The following is a 21,822-nucleotide window of genomic DNA, read 5'->3' as shown; positions in this document are numbered from 1 at the left end:
CACACCCTCAGTCTATCCTCAACTAACATACCCTTCAGCTTCACGCGGGCACACCCCACTCCACACCCTCAGTCTATCCTCAACTAACATACCCTTCAGCTTCACGCGGGCACACCCCACTCCACACCCTCAGTCTATCCTCAACTAACATACCCTTCAGCTTCACGCGGCACACCCCACTCCACACCCTCAGTCTATCCTCAACTAACATACCCTTCAGCTTCACGCCGGCACACCCCACTCCACACCCTCAGTCTATCCTCAACTAACATACCCTTCAGCTTCACGCGGCACACCCCACTCCACATCCTCAGTCTATCCTCAACTAACATACCCTTCAGCTTCACGCGGCACACCCCACTCCACATCCTCAGTCTATCCTCAACTAACATACCCTTCAGCTTCACGCGGCACACCCCACTCCACTCCCTCAGTCTATCCTCAACTAACATACCCTTCAGCTTCACGCCGGCACACCCCACTCCACACCCTCACCCACTCTGCTGTAATGTTGAGCCAGTTAAAGTGTCTGTCTGATCAGACAACACAGACAGATCAGAGAGAGGAGGGAGAGAAGGGAAGGAGAGAGGGGGAGCAGGGGGAGGGAAGGAGGAAGAGAGATAGACTTTCGTCCCCCATCCCTCCCTCTCTCCTGCACATATACACCCCCCCCCCTCCCCCCACCCAACCCCACACCCTCCCACCAACACCAAGACCCAAGGGTGCATGAAGGACAACCAGATCTCTCTGGCCTTCCCACTCACTTTCTCTCTCTCTTTTTTGACTCTGCCTCTCAACTCTGTGTATTTCTCATTAAGTCCACTGTAAATCAGATCACTACTCTCCGTAACAAATTACAGGCCTAGGAAGAGACTAGAGAGGAGTGTTTCTGCAGGTGGGGGACGGGGGAACCATCACAACATGGATACACTACAACATGGATACCACTACAACATGGATACACTACAACATGGATACCACTACAACATGGATACACTACAACATGGATACCACTACAACATGGATACCACTACAACATGGATACACTACAACATGGATACACTACAACATGGATACCACTACAACATGGATACCACTACAACATGGATACCACTACAGCATGGATACACTAACACATGGATACACTACAACATGGATACCACTACAACATGGATACCACTACAACATGGATACACTACAACATGGATACACTACAACATGGATACCACTACAACATGGATACCACTACAACATGGATACACTACAACATGGATACACTACAACATGGATACACTACAACATGGATACACTACAACATGGATACCACTACAACATGGATACCACTACAACATGGATACACTACAACATGGATACCACTACAACATGGATACACTACAACATGGATACCACTACAACATGGATACACTACAACATGGATACCACTACAACATGGATACACTACAACATGGATACACTACAACATGGATACCACTACAACATGGATACCACTACAACATGGATACACTACAACATGGATACACTACAACATGGATACACTACAACATGGATACACTACAACATGGATACCACTACAACATGGATACCACTACAACATGGATACCACTACAACATGGATACACTACAACATGGATACACTACAACATGGATACCACTACAACATGGATACCACTACAACATGGATACACTACACCATGGATACACTACAACATGGATACCACTACAACATGGATACACTACAACATGGATACACTACAGCATGGATACACTACAACATGGATACCACTACAACATGGATACCACTACAACATGGATATCACTACAACATGGATACCACTACAACATGGATACACTACAACATGGATACACTACAACATGGATACCACTACAACATGGATACCACTACAACATGGATACCACTACAACATGGATACCACTACAACATGAATACACTACAACATGGATACCACTACAACATGGATACACTACAACATGGATACACTACAACATGGATACACTACAACATGGATATCACTACAACATGGATACACTACAACATGGATACACTACAACATGGATATCACTACAACATGGATACACTACAACATGGATACACTACAACATGGATACCACTACAACATGGATACACTACAACATGGATATCACTACAACATGGATACACTACAACATGGATACACTACAACATGGATATCACTACAACATGGATACCACTACAACATGGATACACTACAACATGGATACACTACAGCATGGATACCACTACAACATGGATACACTACAACATGGATATCACTACAACATGGATACACTACAACATGGATATCACTACAACATGGATATCACTACAACATGGATACACTACAACATGGATACACTACAACATGGATATCACTACAACATGGATACACTACAACATGGATACACTACAACATGGATATCACTACAACATGGATACCACTACAACATGGATACACTACAACATGGATACACTACAGCATGGATACCACTACAACATGGATACCACTACAACATGGATACACTACAACATGGATACACTACAACATGGATACACTACAACATGGATACACTACAACATGGATACCACTACAACATGGATACCACTACAACATGGATACACTACAACATGGATACCACTACAGCATGGATACCACTACAACATGGATACACTACAACATGGATACCACTACAACATGGATACCACTACAACATGGATACACTACAACATGGATACCACTACAACATGGATACCACTACAACATAGATACCACTACAACATGAATACACTACAACATGGATACCACTACAACATGGATACACTACAACATGGATACCACTACAGCATGGATACACTACAACATGGATACCACTACAACATGGATACCACTACAGCATGGATACCACTACAGCATGGATACCACTACAGCATGGATACACTACAACATGGATACACTACAACATGGATACACTACAACATGGATACACTACAACATGGATACACTACAACATGGATACCACTACAACATGGATACCACTACAACATGGATACCACTACAACATGGATACCACTACGACATGGATACACTACAACATGGATACCACTACAACATGGATACACTACAACATGGATACACTACAACATGGATACCACTACAACATGGATACACTACAACATGGATATCACTACAACATGGATACCACTACAACATGGATACACTACAACATGGATACACTACAACATGGATACCACTACAACATGGATACACTACAACATGGATACCACTACAACATGGATACACTACAACATGGATACACTACAACATGGATACCACTACAACATGGATACACTACAACATGGATACACTACAACATGGATACCACTACAACATGGATACACTACAACATGGATACACTACAGCATGGATACACTACAACATGGATACCACTACAACATGGATACCACTACAACATGGATACCACTACAACATGGATACACTACAACATGGATACCACTACAACATGGATACACTACAACATGGATACCACTACAGCATGGATACCACTACAGCATGGATACACTACAACATGGATACACTACAACATGGATACACTACAACATGGATACACTACAACATGGATACACTACAACATGGACACCACTACAGCATGGATACACTACAACATGGATACACTACAACATGGATACCACTACAGCATGGATACACTACAACATGGATACACTACAACATGGATACCACTACAACATGGATACACTACAACATGGATACACTACAACATAGATACACTACAACATGGATACCACTACAACATGGATACCACTACAGCATGGATACCACTACAACATGGATACACTACAACATGGATACACTACAACATGGATACCACTACAACATGGATACCACTACAACATGGATACCACTACAACATGGATACCACTACAACATGGATACACTACAACATGGATACACTACAACATAGATACACTACAACATGGATACCACTACAACATGGATACCACTACAGCATGGATACCACTACAACATGGATACACTACAACATGGATACACTACAACATGGATACCACTACAACATGGATACACTACAACATGGATACCACTACAACATGGATACCACTACAACATGGATACACTACAACATGGATACCACTACAACATGGATATCACTACAACATGGATACACTACAACATGGATACACTACAACATGGATATCACTACAACATGGATACCACTACAACATGGATACACTACAACATGGATACACTACAACATAGATACCACTACAACATGGATACCACTACAACATGGATACACTACAACATGGATACACTACAACATGGATACACTACAACATGGATACACTACAGCATGGATACCACTACAACATGGATATCACTACAACATGGATACCACTACAACATGGATACACTACAACATGGATACCACTACAACATGGATACACTACAGCATGGATACCACTACAGCATGGATACCACTACAACATGGATACCACTACAACATGGATACACTACAACATGGATACACTACAGCATGGATACCACTACAACATGGATACCACTACAACATGGATACCACTACAACATGGATACCACTACAACATGGATACACTACAACATGGATACACTACAACATGGATACACTACAACATGGATACCACTACAACATGGATACACTACAACATGGATACCACTACAACATGGATACACTACAACATGGATACACTACAACATGGATACACTACAACATGGATACACTACAACATGGATATCACTACAACATGGATACACTACAACATGGATATCACTACAACATGGATACACTACAACATGGATACACTACAACATGGATACACTACAACATGGATACCACTACAACATGGATACACTACAACATGGATATCACTACAACATGGATACACTACAACATGGATATCACTACAACATGGATACACTACAACATGGATACACTAGAACATGGATACACTACAACATGGATACACTACAACATGGATACACTACAACATGGATACACTACAACATGGATATCACTACAACATGGATACACTACAACATGGATACACTACAACATGGATACACTACAACATGGATACACTACAACATGGATACACTACAACATGGATATCACTACAACATGGATACACTACAACATGGATACACTACAACATGGATACACTACAACATGGATATCACTACAACATGGATACACTACAACATGGATACACTACAACATGGATACACTACAACATGGATACACTACAACATGGATATCACTACAACATGGATACACTACAACATGGATATCACTACAACATGGATACACTACAACATGGATACACTACAGCATGGATACCACTACAACATGGATACACTACAACATAGATACACTACAACATGGATACACTACAACATGGATACACTACAGCATGGATACCACTACAACATGGATACACTACAACATAGATACACTACAGCATGGATACCACTACAACATGGATACACTACAACATAGATACACTACAACATGGATACACTACAACATGGATATCACTACAACATGGATACCACTACAACATGGATACACTACAACATGGATACACTACAACATGGATACCACTACAACATGGATACACTACAACATGGATACCACTACAACATGGATACACTACAACATGGATACACTACAACATGGATACCACTACAACATGGATACACTACAACATGGATACACTACAACATGGATACCACTACAACATGGATACACTACAACATGGATATCACTACAACATGGATACCACTACAACATGGATACACTACAACATGGATACACTACAACATGGATACCACTACAACATGGATACCACTACAACATGGATACACTACAACATGGATACCACTACAACATGGATACACTACAACATGGATACACTACAACATGGATACACTACAACATGGATACACTACAACATGGATACACTACAACATGGATACCACTACAACATGGATACACTACAACATGGATACACTACAACATGGATACACTACAACATGGATACCACTACAACATGGATACCACTACAACATGGATACCACTACAACATGGATACCACTACAACATGGATATCACTACAACATGGATACACTACAACATGGATACCACTACAACATGGATACCACTACAACATGGATACACTACAACATGGATACACTACAACATGGATACACTACAGCATGGATACACTACAGCATGGATACACTACAACACACACACACACACACACACACACACACACACACACACACACACACACACACACACACACACACACACACACACACACACACACACACACACTCCATCTGCCCTTCAGGTATTACAGGAAATGTCAATCTGAGCTGAATCCATGCATCACTCCGTCCAATCATAAACCAACATTTACCAAGTAGCTTCTAACATCACACGGATACATAAAGTTAAAACAAGGCTTCATAGACACTAACCTCCTACTCCTCATTCTGTAATACTATACACTCCTACCTTTGGTGGAACGCATTATGCATTTTCCATCCAATAGTAATTGACCCTGTTATTAGCATAAACAGTCTCTGTCTGCGGCTCTGTTGGCTGAAATGACCACACGGTGGAAAGAGAGTGTGGTGGGACCCACATGAAAAAACACTATAATATACTATGGTTTCAATACTATAAATCAAATCAAATTTTATTTGTCACATTAACATGGTTAACAGATGTTAATGCGAGTGTAGCGAAATGCTTGTGCTTCTAGTTCCGACAGTGCAGTAATATCTAACAAGTAATCTAACAATTCCCCAACAACTACCTAATAAACACACATCTAAAAGGGGTGAATGAGAATATGTACATGTAAGTATATGGATGAGTAACGACCCAGCGGCATAGGCAAGGTGCAATAGATGGTATAAAATACAGTATACATGCAGATATATATAGTATACAATTGTATGAATACTATAGTATACTATGGTTTAAATACTATAGTCTACTACGGTATAAATATTATAGTCTACTATGGTATAAATACTATACTGTAATATTTTTGCTGACTTTACTGTAGCATTTACAGTAGCATACTGTAGTATAAATACCGTAGTAAAAGAAAACTGTATATACTATAGTAATTAATGTAGTGTTTTTGTGGATTGAAGTATACTGTGGTATTTATTGTAGTGTTTTTGTTTTATTGTCTTTGACATAGAATTGCAGGCGTTCTCCTCGAGGAAACCTACTGGAGAAATACTAAAAGAACACATTTTACATAACCTGTAGGTAGGTAGGTAGGACTGGGGTCTGAATGGAGAGTTCAGAGCTTTTGCTCTTTTCTATAACATGTAGGGAGCACATTATATGGTCTATACTTGGCATGTAGGTTTCTCACTTATGGGTGGCACAACTTGATATGGGGGAGGGGAACATGTATGGTATATGCAAATTAAATACTGTAGTATTTACTTTAGTTCAAAAAGTGCTTTTTCGGACTGTAGTGTTTTTGAGTACATTACTGTAGTATTTACAACAATGTTTTCGGGGAGATAATACTGTAGTATTTACTATAGTATTCTACAACATTCTATAGTAAGTGCTCCACATGATTGAGGGACACTACCGTTTGTAGCATAGTATTCTACAGTATACTACATTTTACTATAGAATTATATAGTAAGTACTGAAGTATTCTATAGTAATCTGTAGTATTTTTTTCATGTGGGGAGAGTCGACACCAAAAATCCTGAAGACGTTAAAAACAAATCAGCCAGCTAGTCTGGCGTAGGCTACTGAATAGCCTTAAGTATTTTGTTTAGTAGAGATTGTCAGATGGCTCCATATGCATTGCTTATCAATCACCCAGTTCATTAGGACACGTGCACACACTGACATAGCAGCTGTAGCTAATTTTAGCTAATTGTGGTCAGTTTTGTCAAATTTGAGTCAGTCGAGAAAGCATCGACTCCAACGACTCTGATAGCAGGAGTCGGAGTCGACTCCAATAGAAACAGAATATCCAGTCTCTCTCTGGCCTCTCGTTGTCCTGACAACAGCCCACACAGAAACAGCAAGGAACCAGCTCAGTGCTGGAACCGTATCACTCATAACACCAGTTTCATAAACAGACAGGTTATAGCAATTACTGACACCCACTAGCACCTGCCCACCTACTCCTTTCATCTCACACGAAGAGGGGGGAGAGAGACACACACACACACAGAACTTATTCTATTCTGTCAACACTGAGATGAAATTCTATGGGGTTGTTCATAGAAACTATACGGTATAACAACATCCCTTTTATACAACAATGAGCCTTGAAGCCTCTGTGAATATTTCATAACATGTCAAAACACTGGTTAGACATGTAGTCTACAGACCTCCTAACCTCATTCTAAGAGTACATAAAACATGGGAAAAATGTCATGTTTTAAGACCAAATAGTTGTAATGGAAACAATAGGTTTGTACTAGTTGTAATGGAAACCATATGTTTGAATTGGTTGTAATGTAAACAATAGGTTTGTATTAGTTGTAATGTAAACAATAGGTTTGTACTAGTTGTAATGTAAACCATAGGTTTGTATTAGTTGTAATGTAAACAATAGGTTTGTACTAGTTGTAATGTAAACCATAGGTTTGTACTAGTTGTAATGGAAACAATAGGTTTGTACTAGTTGTAATGGAAACAATAGATTTGAATTGGTTGTAATGTAAACAATAGGTTTGTACTAGTTGTAATGTAAACAATAGGTTTGTACTAGTTGTAATGTAAACCATATGTTTGTATTAGTTGTAATGTAAACAATAGGTTTGTATTAGTTGTAATGTAAACAATAGGTTTGTATTAGTTGTAATGTAAACCGTAGGTTTGTATTAGTTGTAATGTAAACAATAGGTTTGTACTAGTTGTAAGGTAAACCATAGGTTTGTACTAGTTGTAATGTAAACCGTAGGTTTGTACTAGTTGTAATGTAAACAATAGGTTTGTACTAGCTGTAATGGAAACAATAGGTTTGTACTAGTTGTAATGTAAACCATAGGTTTGTACTAGTTGTAATGTAAACAATAGGTTTGTACTAGTTGTAATGTAAACAATAGGTTTGTACTAGTTGTAATGGAAACAATAGGTTTGTACTAGTTGTAATGTAAACAATAGGTTTGTACTTGCTGTAATGTAAACCATAGGTTTGTACTAGTTGTAATGGAAACAATAGGTTTGTACTAGCTGTAATGGAAACAATAGGTTTGTACTAGCTGTAATGTAAACCGTAGGTTTGTACTAGTTGTAATGTAAACCATAGGTTTGTACTAGCTGTAATGTAAACCGTAGGTTTGTAGTAGTTGTAATGGAAACAATAAGTTTGTACTAGCTGTAATGTAAACCATAGGTTTGTACTAGTTGTAATGTAAACCGTAGGTTTGTACTAGTTGTAATGTAAACCATAGGTTTGTACTAGCTGTAATGGAGACAATAGGTTTGTACTAGTTGTAATGGAAACAATAGGTTTGTATTAGTTGTAATGTAAACAATAGGTTTGTACTAGTTGTAAGGTAAACCATAGGTTTGTACTAGTTGTAATGTAAACCGTAGGTTTGTACTAGTTGTAATGTAAACCATAGGTTTGTACTAGCTGTAATGGAGACAATAGGTTTGTACTAGTTGTAATGGAAACAATAGGTTTGTATTAGTTGTAATGTAAACAATAGGTTTGTACTAGTTGTAATGTAAACCATAGGTTTGTACTAGTTGTAATGTAAACCATAGGTTTGTACTAGTTGTAATGGAAACAATAGGTTCGTACTAGTTGCAATGTAAACCATAGGTTTGTACTAGTTGTAATGTAAATAATATGTTCTGTGGGCCCCCAGGCTCTAAACTGGCCCATGGTTTATAAGATCCACATTGAGGCTTAATTGGTACTGCAGTAAGAGCACCAGACTGAGCCATTCACACACACACACACACACACACACACACACACACACACACACACACACACACACACACACACACACACACACACACACACACACACACACATCCCATTTCAGCGTCCCCCTTTAATCTTACAGGGACATCAATTATTCAGCGTGAGCAGGTGGGAGGGGAGGTGAGGGGTGAGGAGGCGGTGTGGTTTATGAGGAAAGGGGAGCATCATTCAAAGAAGCACCCCCACCCCAACCCATCCCATCCCACTCCCTCTCCCATCCCACCCCCACCCCATTGCAGCCCACTCCCACCCCATCCCAGCCCACTCCCGAGGCCATGAATGGCAATTTGGAGGCAGCCAAAGATGTAAGAGGGAGAGGACAAAGAAGCCTAAGGAAGTGATGTGTGACCTTAGCACAGTAGGCAACACAGACACACTTCTGCCCTGCAATACTTTGGTATTTTTACTATTACATTGTTACTGACTACTGCATTGTTGGGTTTAGGGCTTGCAAGAAAGGCATTTCACTGTACTTGTGCATGTAACATTATAACACTAAAAAACACACACACCCTCACAGTTGCAGTTATAGTAGGCAGAAGCTAAAAATACCTGATGCGTTTCTGAGAGGCTCTTCTTCATCATCAAATCTGTGATCTTATTAAAAGATCCCAGTGGAAAGAGAGAGTAGCATCTCAAAATCAACTGAAATAAAAACAAGCAGACTCTTGTTTGTTATGCTTGCAACTGCTTAAACACATACAAACACACACAGAGGAGAGAGGTCATTGATCAACCTAAGGAAACTAGGTCTCGCTGCATGAAGCCAAGAAACATGCACGCTCAACCTCAATGCCCTCCTCACACACACACAGCTCAAGAAAGTTCTCTCGTCAACAAAGGGAAAGGGGGAAACCTAGTCAGTTGTACAACTGAATGCATTCAATTGAAATGTGTCTTCTGCATTTAACCCAAGCAGGGTGCAGTGTGATTGGATGGATGCAGGAAGAGCAGCACACACACACACACAAACACACAAAGCATATAGCAGAACCTCATGAAACACATAGCCACCGCAGGAGAGAGAGAGATGGAAAGAGGGAGGGAGAGAAAGAGACAACAGGACAGAGAACCATTCTCTCCATACTACTATTGTACTGATCACTACAACAGGACAGAGAACCATTCTCTCCATACTACCATTGTACTGATCACTACAACAGGACAGAGAACCATTCTCTCCATACTACCATTGTACTGATCACTACAACAGGACAGAGAACCATTCTCTCCATACTACCATTGTACTGATCACTACAACAGGACAGAGAACCATTCCCTCCATACTACCATTGTACTGATCACTACAACAGGCCAGAGAACCATTCCCTCCATACTACCATTGTACTGACCACTACAACAGGACAGAGAACCATTCCCTCCATACTACCATTGTACTGATCACTACAACAGGACAGAGAACCATTCTCTCCATACTACCATTGTACTGATCACTACAACAGGACAGAGAACCATTCCCTCCATACTACCATTGTACTGATCACTACAACAGGACAGAGAACCATTGTCTCCATACTACCATTGTACTGATCACTACAACAGGACAGAGAACCATTCCCTCCATACTACCATTGTACTGATCACTACAACAGGACAAAGAACCATTCTCTCCATACTACCATTGTACTGATCACTACAACAGGACAGAGAACCATTCCCTCCATACTACCATTGTACTGATCACTACAACAGGACAGAGTACCATTCCCTCCATACTACCATTGTACTGATCACTACAACAGGACAGAGAACCATTCTCTCCATACTACCATTGTACTGATCACTACAACAGGACAGAGAACCATTCCCTCCATACTACCATTGTACTGATCACTACAACAGGACAGAGAACCATTCTCTCCATACTACCATTGTACTGATCACTACAACAGGACAGAGAACCATTCTCTCCATACTACCATTGTACTGATCACTACAACAGGACAGAGAACCATTCTCTCCATACTACCATTGTACTGATCACTACAACAGGACAGAGAACCATTCTCTCCATACTACCATTGTACTGATCACTACAACAGGACAGGGGTTCAAATCTATATGCAGGCTTCCCAAACCATACAGACACACAGTTACAGCTGTGAATACGGACTCCAGACTCCAACATAGAATACAGACTCCATATGATGGATGACGTCCAGCACTTCAGGTCACCAAACACAACATACGACAGAGACATGTCTGACCGTGTCACAACAATAGCTCTACATCCCACAGGGACACTGTGTCATGACACATGACGCTTCATGCATCATACAGTAACCCTACGAGTGGCAGCACTGTGCTGTTTGGATATTCCTGTGATGTCATCTCCATTTCTCTCAGTCTACTGTGTGTGAATGGCTCTGGGTGACAGGTGAAATAGATCCTCATACAGAGAGAGATGACTTCAGCTATAATGACACGACAGAGTACAGACTCACTCTAATGATGCAGACTCACTTCTACACACAACTGCCTGCTTAGGTGAGCTTGTTTGATTTATTTCACCTTTATTTTGACAGGGAGTCATGCTGAGACCAACGTCTCTTTTTCAGAAGAACCCTGTGATTACAAAAATGATGCATATCAATACACTACAAAAAGCACAACAGAGATACAAAACACAATCATAGAAAACACACATTCTTCAGTAAAACAGATAGTCAATCAGCAGCCATCTGAATAGCCCTCGAGACACCAAAACATCACATTTAAAGAGTTTGGAAACTATTCCAAGAGGAAGGTGCAAAAAAACTTAAAGCGATTTACCAAACTCAGTGGCGATCGAAGGGATATCCCGAGTTAGCCCTCCCTGAGACCGGGTCTGGTAGCTCATACATCTGTAGGTTAACAATGACGCAAGGTACCGCGGAAGTTGTGTAAGGGGGCTTTATAAACTAAAATAGTGCAATGCATCGATCTACGAGACCTCAGAGGGCCAGCCTACTTTCATCAATGCATCGATCTACGAGACCTCAGAGGGCCAGCCTACTTTCATCAATGCACCGATCTACGAGACCTCAGAGGGCCAGCCTACTTTCATAAATGCACCGATCTACGAGACCTCAGAGAGCCAGCCTACTTTCATCAATGCACCGATCTACGAGACCTCAGAGGGCCAGCCTACTTTCATCAATGCACCGATCTACGAGACCTCAGAGGGCCAGCCTACTTTCATCAATGCACCGATCTACGAGACCTGAGGGCCAGCCTACTTTCATAAATGCACCGATCTACGAGACCTCAGAGGGCCAGCCTACTTTCATCAATGCACCAATCTACGAGACCTCAAAGAGTGCCAGCCTACTTTAATCAATGCACAGATCTACGAGACCTCAGAGGGCCAGCCTACTTTCATCAATGCACCAATCTACGAGACCTCAAAGAGGGCCAGCCTTTCATCAATGCACCGATCTACGAGACCTCAGAGGGCCAGCCTACTTTCATCAATGCACCAATCTACGAGACCTCAAAGAGGGCCAGCCTACTTTCATCAATGCACCAATCTACGAGACCTCAAAGAGGGCCAGTCTACTTTAATCAATGCACAGATCTACGAGACCTCAAAGAGGGCCAGCCTACTTTCATCAATGCACCAATCTACGAGACCTCAGAGGGCCAGCCTACTTTCATCAATGCACCGATCTACGAGACCTCAGAGGGCCAGCCTACTTTCATCAATGCACCGATCTACGAGACCTCAGAGGGCCAGCCTACTTTCATAAATGCACCGATCTACGAGACCTCAGAGGGCCAGCCTACTTTCATCAATGCACCAATCTACGAGACCTCAAAGAGTGCCAGCCTACTTTAATCAATGCACAGATCTACGAGACCTCAGAGGGCCAGCCTACTTTCATCAATGCACCAATCTACGAGACCTCAAAGAGGGCCAGCCTTTCATCAATGCACCGATCTACGAGACCTCAGAGGGCCAGCCTACTTTCATCAATGCACCAATCTACGAGACCTCAAAGAGGGCCAGCCTACTTTCATCAATGCACCAATCTACGAGACCTCAAAGAGGGCCAGCCTACTTTAATCAATGCACAGATCTACGAGACCTCAAAGAGGGCCAGCCTACTTTCATCAATGCACCGATCTACGAGACCTCAGAGGGCCAGCCTACTTTAATCAATGCACAGATCTACGAGACCTCAGAGGGCCAGCCTACTTTCATCAATGCACCAATCTACGAGACCTCAAAGAGGGCCAGCCTTTCATCAATGCACCGATCTACGAGACCTCAGAGGGCCAGCCTACTTTCATCAATGCACCAATCTACGAGACCTCAAAGAGGGCCAGCCTACTTTCCTCAATGCACCAATCTACGAGACCTCAAAGAGGGCCAGCCTACTTTAATCAATGCACCAATCTACGAGACCTCAAAGAGGGCCAGCCTACTTTCTGATACAGAATGCAGTGATGTGTACTGAACCTGTCACCCTGTGTCTTTGTGTCTGTGACACAGACACAGAGAGAGAGAGAGAGAGAGAGAGAGAGAGAGAGAGAGAGAGAGAGAGAGAGACACAACTTCCCCTCATTAGTGAAAGACCATTGGTCAGCAGAGTGTGAGGGCCAGATAGAGAGAGCTTGAGAGAAAGGAAGAGAGGGAGAGAGAGAAGTGGTAAAAGCTGACAGAGAAACAGTGAGAGGGAGTAAAAGTGAAAAAGGGAGAAAGCTGAGTGAGAGAGAGATGGCGGGATGGAGAGCGAGAGAAATAGCCCCACAAACACACAGCATATAATTTCTTCCCCAAAACAAGGTGTCCCAAAAGGCACTGGACACTGGGAGGAAATATGGTCCTGTCTGCTCTGTACCACACGATCAGCCAGAGGTGAAAGATGTCTCATTCCTCATTAGAGCACTGTGATAAAGATGTACTGCCAGATTCTGTTGTTCTACATACCCAGAGGCAGAACTCGTGGATCCCATTTTAATGTCTCTGCATGCACTATGAAGGACATGCTACCGTACCTGTAGACTTCCAAACATTGCTCTAACACTAATTAGCACAGGCTCGCGAAACTACCTCTTAACTTCCTTTATTCTGTGCGCAATGACAACTGCTAGAATCTTGCAGTATCCCTTTAAGACCTAATTTGAAAGCCTGCTTATGAACGGCTTATAACCTGCATAATAACGGCGTATAACCTGCTTATGAACAGCTTATAACCTGCTTATGAACGGCTTATAAACTATCGTTGCCGCGTGAATAAGCAGCCTATAAGCAGTATTACCAACCAAGTATTCATAATCAATGATAGGCCTACAGCACTGCCACTAACAGGTTTTCCCAGATCAAAGCTTCGCGAGGAAGACATTAGGGACTAATTAAACAGCTCTTAAAGACATGCTCCGGTACTTTGGCGACTAGTAAATATTTTTGAAACCTCCCGCTTTGGCCTGGATGTGTCAATATGTAGTTCACCCATGCATAATCTATGATCGGAATTACTGTCTTACCTCAACTAGGCACGAAACTGCTCGTTTGAAAGTGACTATTTTCTGGAAGCTGTGCTGCGCCATTTCCCCTATATTTCCCCCGCATGGGCCAGACCCCCAACAATTTGAGTTCCAGCCAATGAGATTCAGCCCCTCGTAATTTGAGTGACAGCTAGCAAGAATCACACACAGCAGAGTGAAAGAGAGAGCAATGACGTGGTGCACATACAGTATCTGCACATATGTGATGTAGTACACTATTTTCGGGGACCACTTTTGGCTCATGGGTGCTACTTTCAGAACTACTTGCTAATAAGTATACAAAAGTAACGGAGAATTCCTTTAATCATACAAAATACCGTCTAGTACTACTGGCTATTTTACAATCACATGCAGAAATCATGACATAGAGAGAAAGGGGATTTATCGCAGTAGATTTCGAGAATGTTGGTGATAGGTCAAAGGTTATACTCACTGGTTCAGTTCAACATCCAAGATGAACTGCTCACCAAACGCGTCCACCTGGAAGCTGGCTTGGGCCACGTGGTTCCCCTGTGAATAAAAAAAAATCAGAAACATTGTACAATCATCTCTATTCCATTGAGTGCTGAAAAAGCTTTTACAAAACAACTAACAATATACATACTGTACATAAACTTTAAGGAAAGGAATACATTCTGAGAGACAGGGGAGCTGTGATGGAAGCTGAACTAGACCCAGACATTCTGAGAGACAGGGGAGCTGTGATGGAAGCTGAACCAGACCCAGACATTCTGAGAGACAGGGGAGCTGTGATGGAAGCTGAACTAGACCCAGACATTCTGAGAGACAGGGGAGCTGTGATGGAAGCTGAACCAGACCCAGACATTCTGAGAGACAGGGGAGCTGTGATGGAAGCTGAACTAGACCCAGACATTCTGAGAGACAGGGGAGCTGTGATGGAAGCTGAACCAGACCCAGACATTCTGAGAGGCAGGGGAGCTGTGATGGAAGCTGAACTAGACCCAGACATTCTGAGAGACATCGGTGAAATTAACCATGCAAATCTGTGTAACTCACACCCTCCCACCTCCTCCTGTACTCACATCCTCCCACCTCCCCCTGTACTCACACACACATCCACCCACCCACCCTCCCTGCTGGTTCATGCAGAAATTATTGATTGGGTTGAGGGGGAAGGTCTAATACATCCCTAGCTCTGGGCACATATGGCGCGTGGTCTATTACAGGCCCCAGGGGCAACGAGGACTTACCACTATTGTTCCTGTGTAACTCTGAGGGAGTCCCCAGCTAGTCTAATACAGGACTAACCCCTCCCCCAGGCATGGCCCACGGGCCTGAGTCCATCCGGACGCTGCATTAAAACCAAGGGAGTGTGTGTGTGTGAGTATGAAATGCCGCAATCTTCACCCAAGGATGACCTTAAACCTCGGGGTCCCCTGTGGCCACAGACACTATTGTTACTATGTGTGTGTGTGTGTGTGTGTGTGTGTGTGTGTGTGTGTGTGTGTGTGTGTGTGTGTGTGTGTGTGTGTGTGTGTGTGTGTGTGTGTGTGTGTGTGTGTGTGTGTGTGTGTGTGTGTGTGTGTGTGTACGCACAAGCATATAACGGTACGCGAGTATGTGATTCTTTTTCAGGGCACACTTTAAAATCAAATTAAGCAAATTGAATCCACATGAAGTGGTACCAGTAATTGTGTTCTCCTGGACCAGATTTCCCAGTTTGACTGGGCCGAGCCGAGGCACCGAGACCATCAGCGACTCCTGTTTCATTGATTAGTGCATCATAGCAGGACCACTGATGGAGCTAGGGGCCTACCAGGGAGGGCTGTTATCCTACTACAACACAGACAGCCATACACACACACACACACACACACACACACACACACACACACACACACACACACACACACACACACACACACACACACACACACACACACACACACACACACACACACACACACACACACACACACAAACAAACAGCAGACTCCACTGATGGCTATGGGCCCATGACTATAAGTGCTTTTCTTCCACAGAAACGCTTAAACAGGACTCAGCTGAGCTCTTCTCAAAGCTCCTCTTTTAAAAATGTGTACAGTAGGTACGCCTTTAACTGAAAATAGTAGACTCAACGCAAGTCTATAAATAGTTATTTTTGTGTGTCATACTTTAAGAATGATTTGACAGGTTCCTTTCAGATGTTATGATACCGAGCTAAAAACAGCCGAAATCAGAGCAGAATCAGACAATAGGATGCTGAGAATGCAGGCTGTGTGACGAAGTGGCTGATTTGAGGTTAATTTAAAACTCTCTCTGGGGATGACAAGAAACTCAACGACTGATCAGATCAAATGAAGATTCCTCATATCTCTCTCTCTTTCTCTCTCTCTTTGTGGGGCAGTAAAATTTCACCTGGAGACACCTGATGCAGTTGTGCTTTAAATAGTGGCAAAAAGATGAGGCAGTGTTTCCCCCAAGAACTTTCTTTTAGGCGGCACAAGAATCTTATTTTGAAGACAAATGAAGCCAATTCAGTTTATCAGTATCTGGCACACATGTTCCAGTCCCAAGTTAACAGTTCTAATGACGTACGCTCATGTTCCTTATTAGAGCTCAACATATAGAACACCAGTGAGGTCATATAAACAATGTTGAAGCCAATGACAGATGTGTCCAATTAGCTTGGTTATCATGGCTAGCCTGGTTCTCTCTACCTTGGAGTGAGAGACAAAGGGTTAACACCTTCCCTGCCTGCCATAATCTGCAGCCCTTTACCTGACCCTGTGGGAGCCCCGTGCAGGCTAGCCTTTAGCCTAGCATAGCCTCTGGAACTATAAACCCATAATAGGTTAGCGTCCAGGGGCAGATTGGCCATTTGGCAAATGACAGATGGTTTTCGCGCAATTTTTCCATTATTCTACTCTATAATGAGCCTTTGGCTGATCAGTGGGCAATGGCCGGCCCCCCTACCAAGATGGGCCTGCCTGGTTTTCTGATAGGCTGAGCTGAGGTCATGTTAACTCACATTCAAAGTCAAACGCAGTATGAGCAAAGGGAACTGCTCTGAACTTGTCATTATACTAGTAAACAAACTGAAAGGGTGCATATAAACGGAGAAAGAGCACATTCTACATTGTCACCTCACTCAAAACGTCCTATTTTTGGGGCGACTAAAACCATGGTTTGGTCAAACTATAAAGTGCATTATCCTCATGATTCCTGTAATGAAAGTGTCTGCCCTTGTGCCTGTGCTCTCGATGTCCCTCTGCTCAGGCTGAAATTTCAGGCGGTCTTTTCAAACAGCTCTTACACTAAAAGGGCACTATCATCATTTTCACAGTATTATTCCAACTGCATGTGTGGAAATATATTTAAACACAGACAAATCACATGTGTTGACTGCACTGGGACTTTAATATAATAACACAACTAGATTTTAGATAAAAGGAAGGAATAGTGGAATAGAAATCTGATGATGTTTATAACGTGTACATTTCAGAGGTAGAGAGCCTTACGATTGTATCTCAGTATCCAGACTAGGTCTTCATACCAAACAGATAATTGAATAGCCAAAGCAACCACACAGACAGTGAACTGTAAAGGATGCCAACCAGATAGAGAGCAGACTCTCTTTAACCATCCAAGAAGCAGTGTCTCAGATATAGGGCCATGTGGGTTACGGGCAAATCCATTGTAAGGGCAAAAACCAATCATTATTCAATAGATTCTGATGATATTGTGTCAGGTCCGCTCACTTTTATAATAATGAGAACCTCTCTTACTATATAACGAAAACAAAATATTTGACATGTATTAAACATATATGGATGTTACAGGCCTATTTGTCTATTCATTCTAATGCATAGGCTTTATCCCCATGTGTTTCATGCATGGGCTCTTTTGCTGATCAGGCCTGAGCCTGTCTTTTGTGTATGTATGTGCATATAAAACCCCACAATACACCACCAGGCTAGCTTTATTTTGCTCAATGAAAAGACACTGCCTACGCTTTTAAATGTGGCGAAAATGAATAGCCTATATTTCTGTACATAGACCACTAGTCAAAAGAACTAGCTTGTTATAGGTGAAAATATGATCTTGCCGAATTATCTGTGAAATGCGTAAAAAGGAGATGATTCAACAAAAACATAAACAACATGAGAATAGCGGGATGTCTCCAATAGCAACGCGTACCAAAGGCATTTGTCTCTGCACATAGCAGAGCTCCATCGCCACCGTCACCATAATAAATAACACCACCACTGTGTAGGCTACCTGTGTGGGGCTGGAACTGGCTCTAGTCCTGGTGCTGATGACATCGTGGGAGATTTGACTGTGGTTGTGCATGCTGTAGAGCAGACGGAGCGGGACCGTGTCCTCCTTCTCCGCGAACCTGCTCGCATCACGAACAGCCTTCGCCTGCGACAAGGCGTCTCCTGCACAGGGAGGAAACAATGATGTTTAAGACTGCGATAGCCATCCTGGCGCAAAAAACACAGCTACAAGCGCCTATACCAAAACATACATCAATGTGAAATAGCACTGCAATGGTTTTGGAATATCTTCCCTCAAATAGTGACAGATTCCCTTTCATACGGTTATATTAAATGCATATTTTAGAGGTTGTTTACGTTGGGGATTCAGGCTCCCTCTCTGGCAGCATAATAACATGGAATGTGATGCTGTTGCTATTCGGATCTATTCCAATAAAATACATCGCAATATTTGTTGTCATAAATACATTACCATTTCGAGGCATATGATTGCTGGAATGAACGATGCACATCAGTCCATAGACGCACAAAAGGGAAATCCACCATCGCCGATACATCGTCATCAGTTCTTCTTTATCAATGGAGAGAAAGAGGGACAAAAAAAACGCGATATCCTAAAACGGATTTGGGCACCTCTCTCTTCGCTAGAGGAGGTTCGGGGTTGAGAAGCACAGATGAAAGTGCGCGCTGGTCGTCTGCTTAGCGCAGTCTCTTGTGCTGGTGGCCATCGGGGTGCTCTTGCTGCCCCTGCATTGAGACGCTCACGCTGCTGTTTCTACGCCAAGTGCATCTTAGCGCGCTGAGTCTCTATGGGACACAGAGCGGAGAGGGAGGAGAGGTAAGAGGAAGGGAGGAGAGGGGACACATTAAAGCACATCAATATCCAGTAGCTCACTGCAGAAGCGCCTCATGCGTAAACATGCGAGGAGAACAGCGATTGCCGAGATAGGATGTCGGGAACTGTAGTGTGCACGCTCCATCTCCATACAGATCTAGACTACCTTCTGACCGCTTCTGCGCATAATCATAGAAGGGCACAATCACTGAAGGGCACGGTCAAGATAAACAATCTGTAATACTGCTATGTTGTGTAATAACAGCCCATTTTGCTCTTTCTAGACTATATTCTCAGTTGCTGTATAATTAGCCCATCCCACAGCCAGATGACGATATTATTCCTCTTACGTCATCTGCGTCCACCTGTAATGTGCCCAGCCGTTTATACACTGGTCTCCCCCTGCGACCGGCTCATACATAAAACATCCTCCGTTCAGGCTGCAAAGGCATCAGTTTCCTCCTAAAATCGGTTTAATTGCCCTTCAGTCTAAAAAAACATGAAAATATAAGTACTATTTGAATAAAACACAATTTTCCACTACCATGCTGGTGTGGCTAATGCTACTTCCTGATGTTGCGCATTGTGTTTTGCCATGGATAAACTACTGTAAGCAGTAAACTACTGTAAGCAGGTCCCCTACAAGCATACACATACACCAGAAATCATCACAATTTGATAATGTATTAAACCCCTTTAGGCCTATAGCGCATTCTAGGAGCAATCCAGAGCTAATAACATTCACAAGTGACATATTTGGTCCCCCAAAAAAACCTCTAGGCCAATTGATATTTTTATTCAAGATGATTCTACAACCCAGGGGAATACAGTGCAAGAGGCATCACTACAGTCCCTGGTTCGATTCCAGACTGTATCACATCCGGCCGTGATTGGGAGTCCCATAGGTTGCATAGGGTGGGGTACAATTGGCCCAGCGTCGTAGGTCATCACTGTAAATTAGAGATTTGTTCTTAACGGACTTACCTAGTTAAATAAAAATACATTTAAAAAAGGTCCCCAAGGGGCCTCCCGGGTGGCGCAGCGGTCTAGGGCACAGTGCTAGCTGCGCCACCAGAGTCTCT

The 21,822-nt window shown here is 42.5% G+C and overlaps 1 protein-coding gene across 1 annotated transcript in view; it reads right to left on the bottom strand.

Annotated features, from left to right (window-relative positions):
• Positions 1 to 21,027, bottom strand: part of LOC129857058 (disintegrin and metalloproteinase domain-containing protein 22-like) — a 136,526-nt gene extending 115,499 nt beyond the window's left edge. Inside the window, exons 1-3 of the mRNA XM_055924961.1 lie at positions 20,378 to 21,027; positions 19,907 to 20,067; positions 16,098 to 16,174 (exon numbers count right to left, since the gene is read on the bottom strand). Coding sequence (XP_055780936.1) covers positions 16,098 to 16,174; positions 19,907 to 20,067; positions 20,378 to 20,468 — 329 coding nt within the window. The 5' untranslated portion in view covers positions 20,469 to 21,027. The remainder of the gene's footprint in view (positions 1 to 16,097; positions 16,175 to 19,906; positions 20,068 to 20,377) is intronic.
• Between the last annotated feature and the right edge of the window lie 795 nt (positions 21,028 to 21,822).

This window comes from Salvelinus fontinalis, chromosome 6 (genome assembly GCF_029448725.1).
Source record: "Salvelinus fontinalis isolate EN_2023a chromosome 6, ASM2944872v1, whole genome shotgun sequence".
In the NCBI taxonomy this organism is placed as follows: Eukaryota; Metazoa; Chordata; class Actinopteri; order Salmoniformes; family Salmonidae; genus Salvelinus; species Salvelinus fontinalis.
Note: the sequence above shows the minus strand (reverse complement) of the source record. Positions and strands in the feature narration are given on the sequence as shown.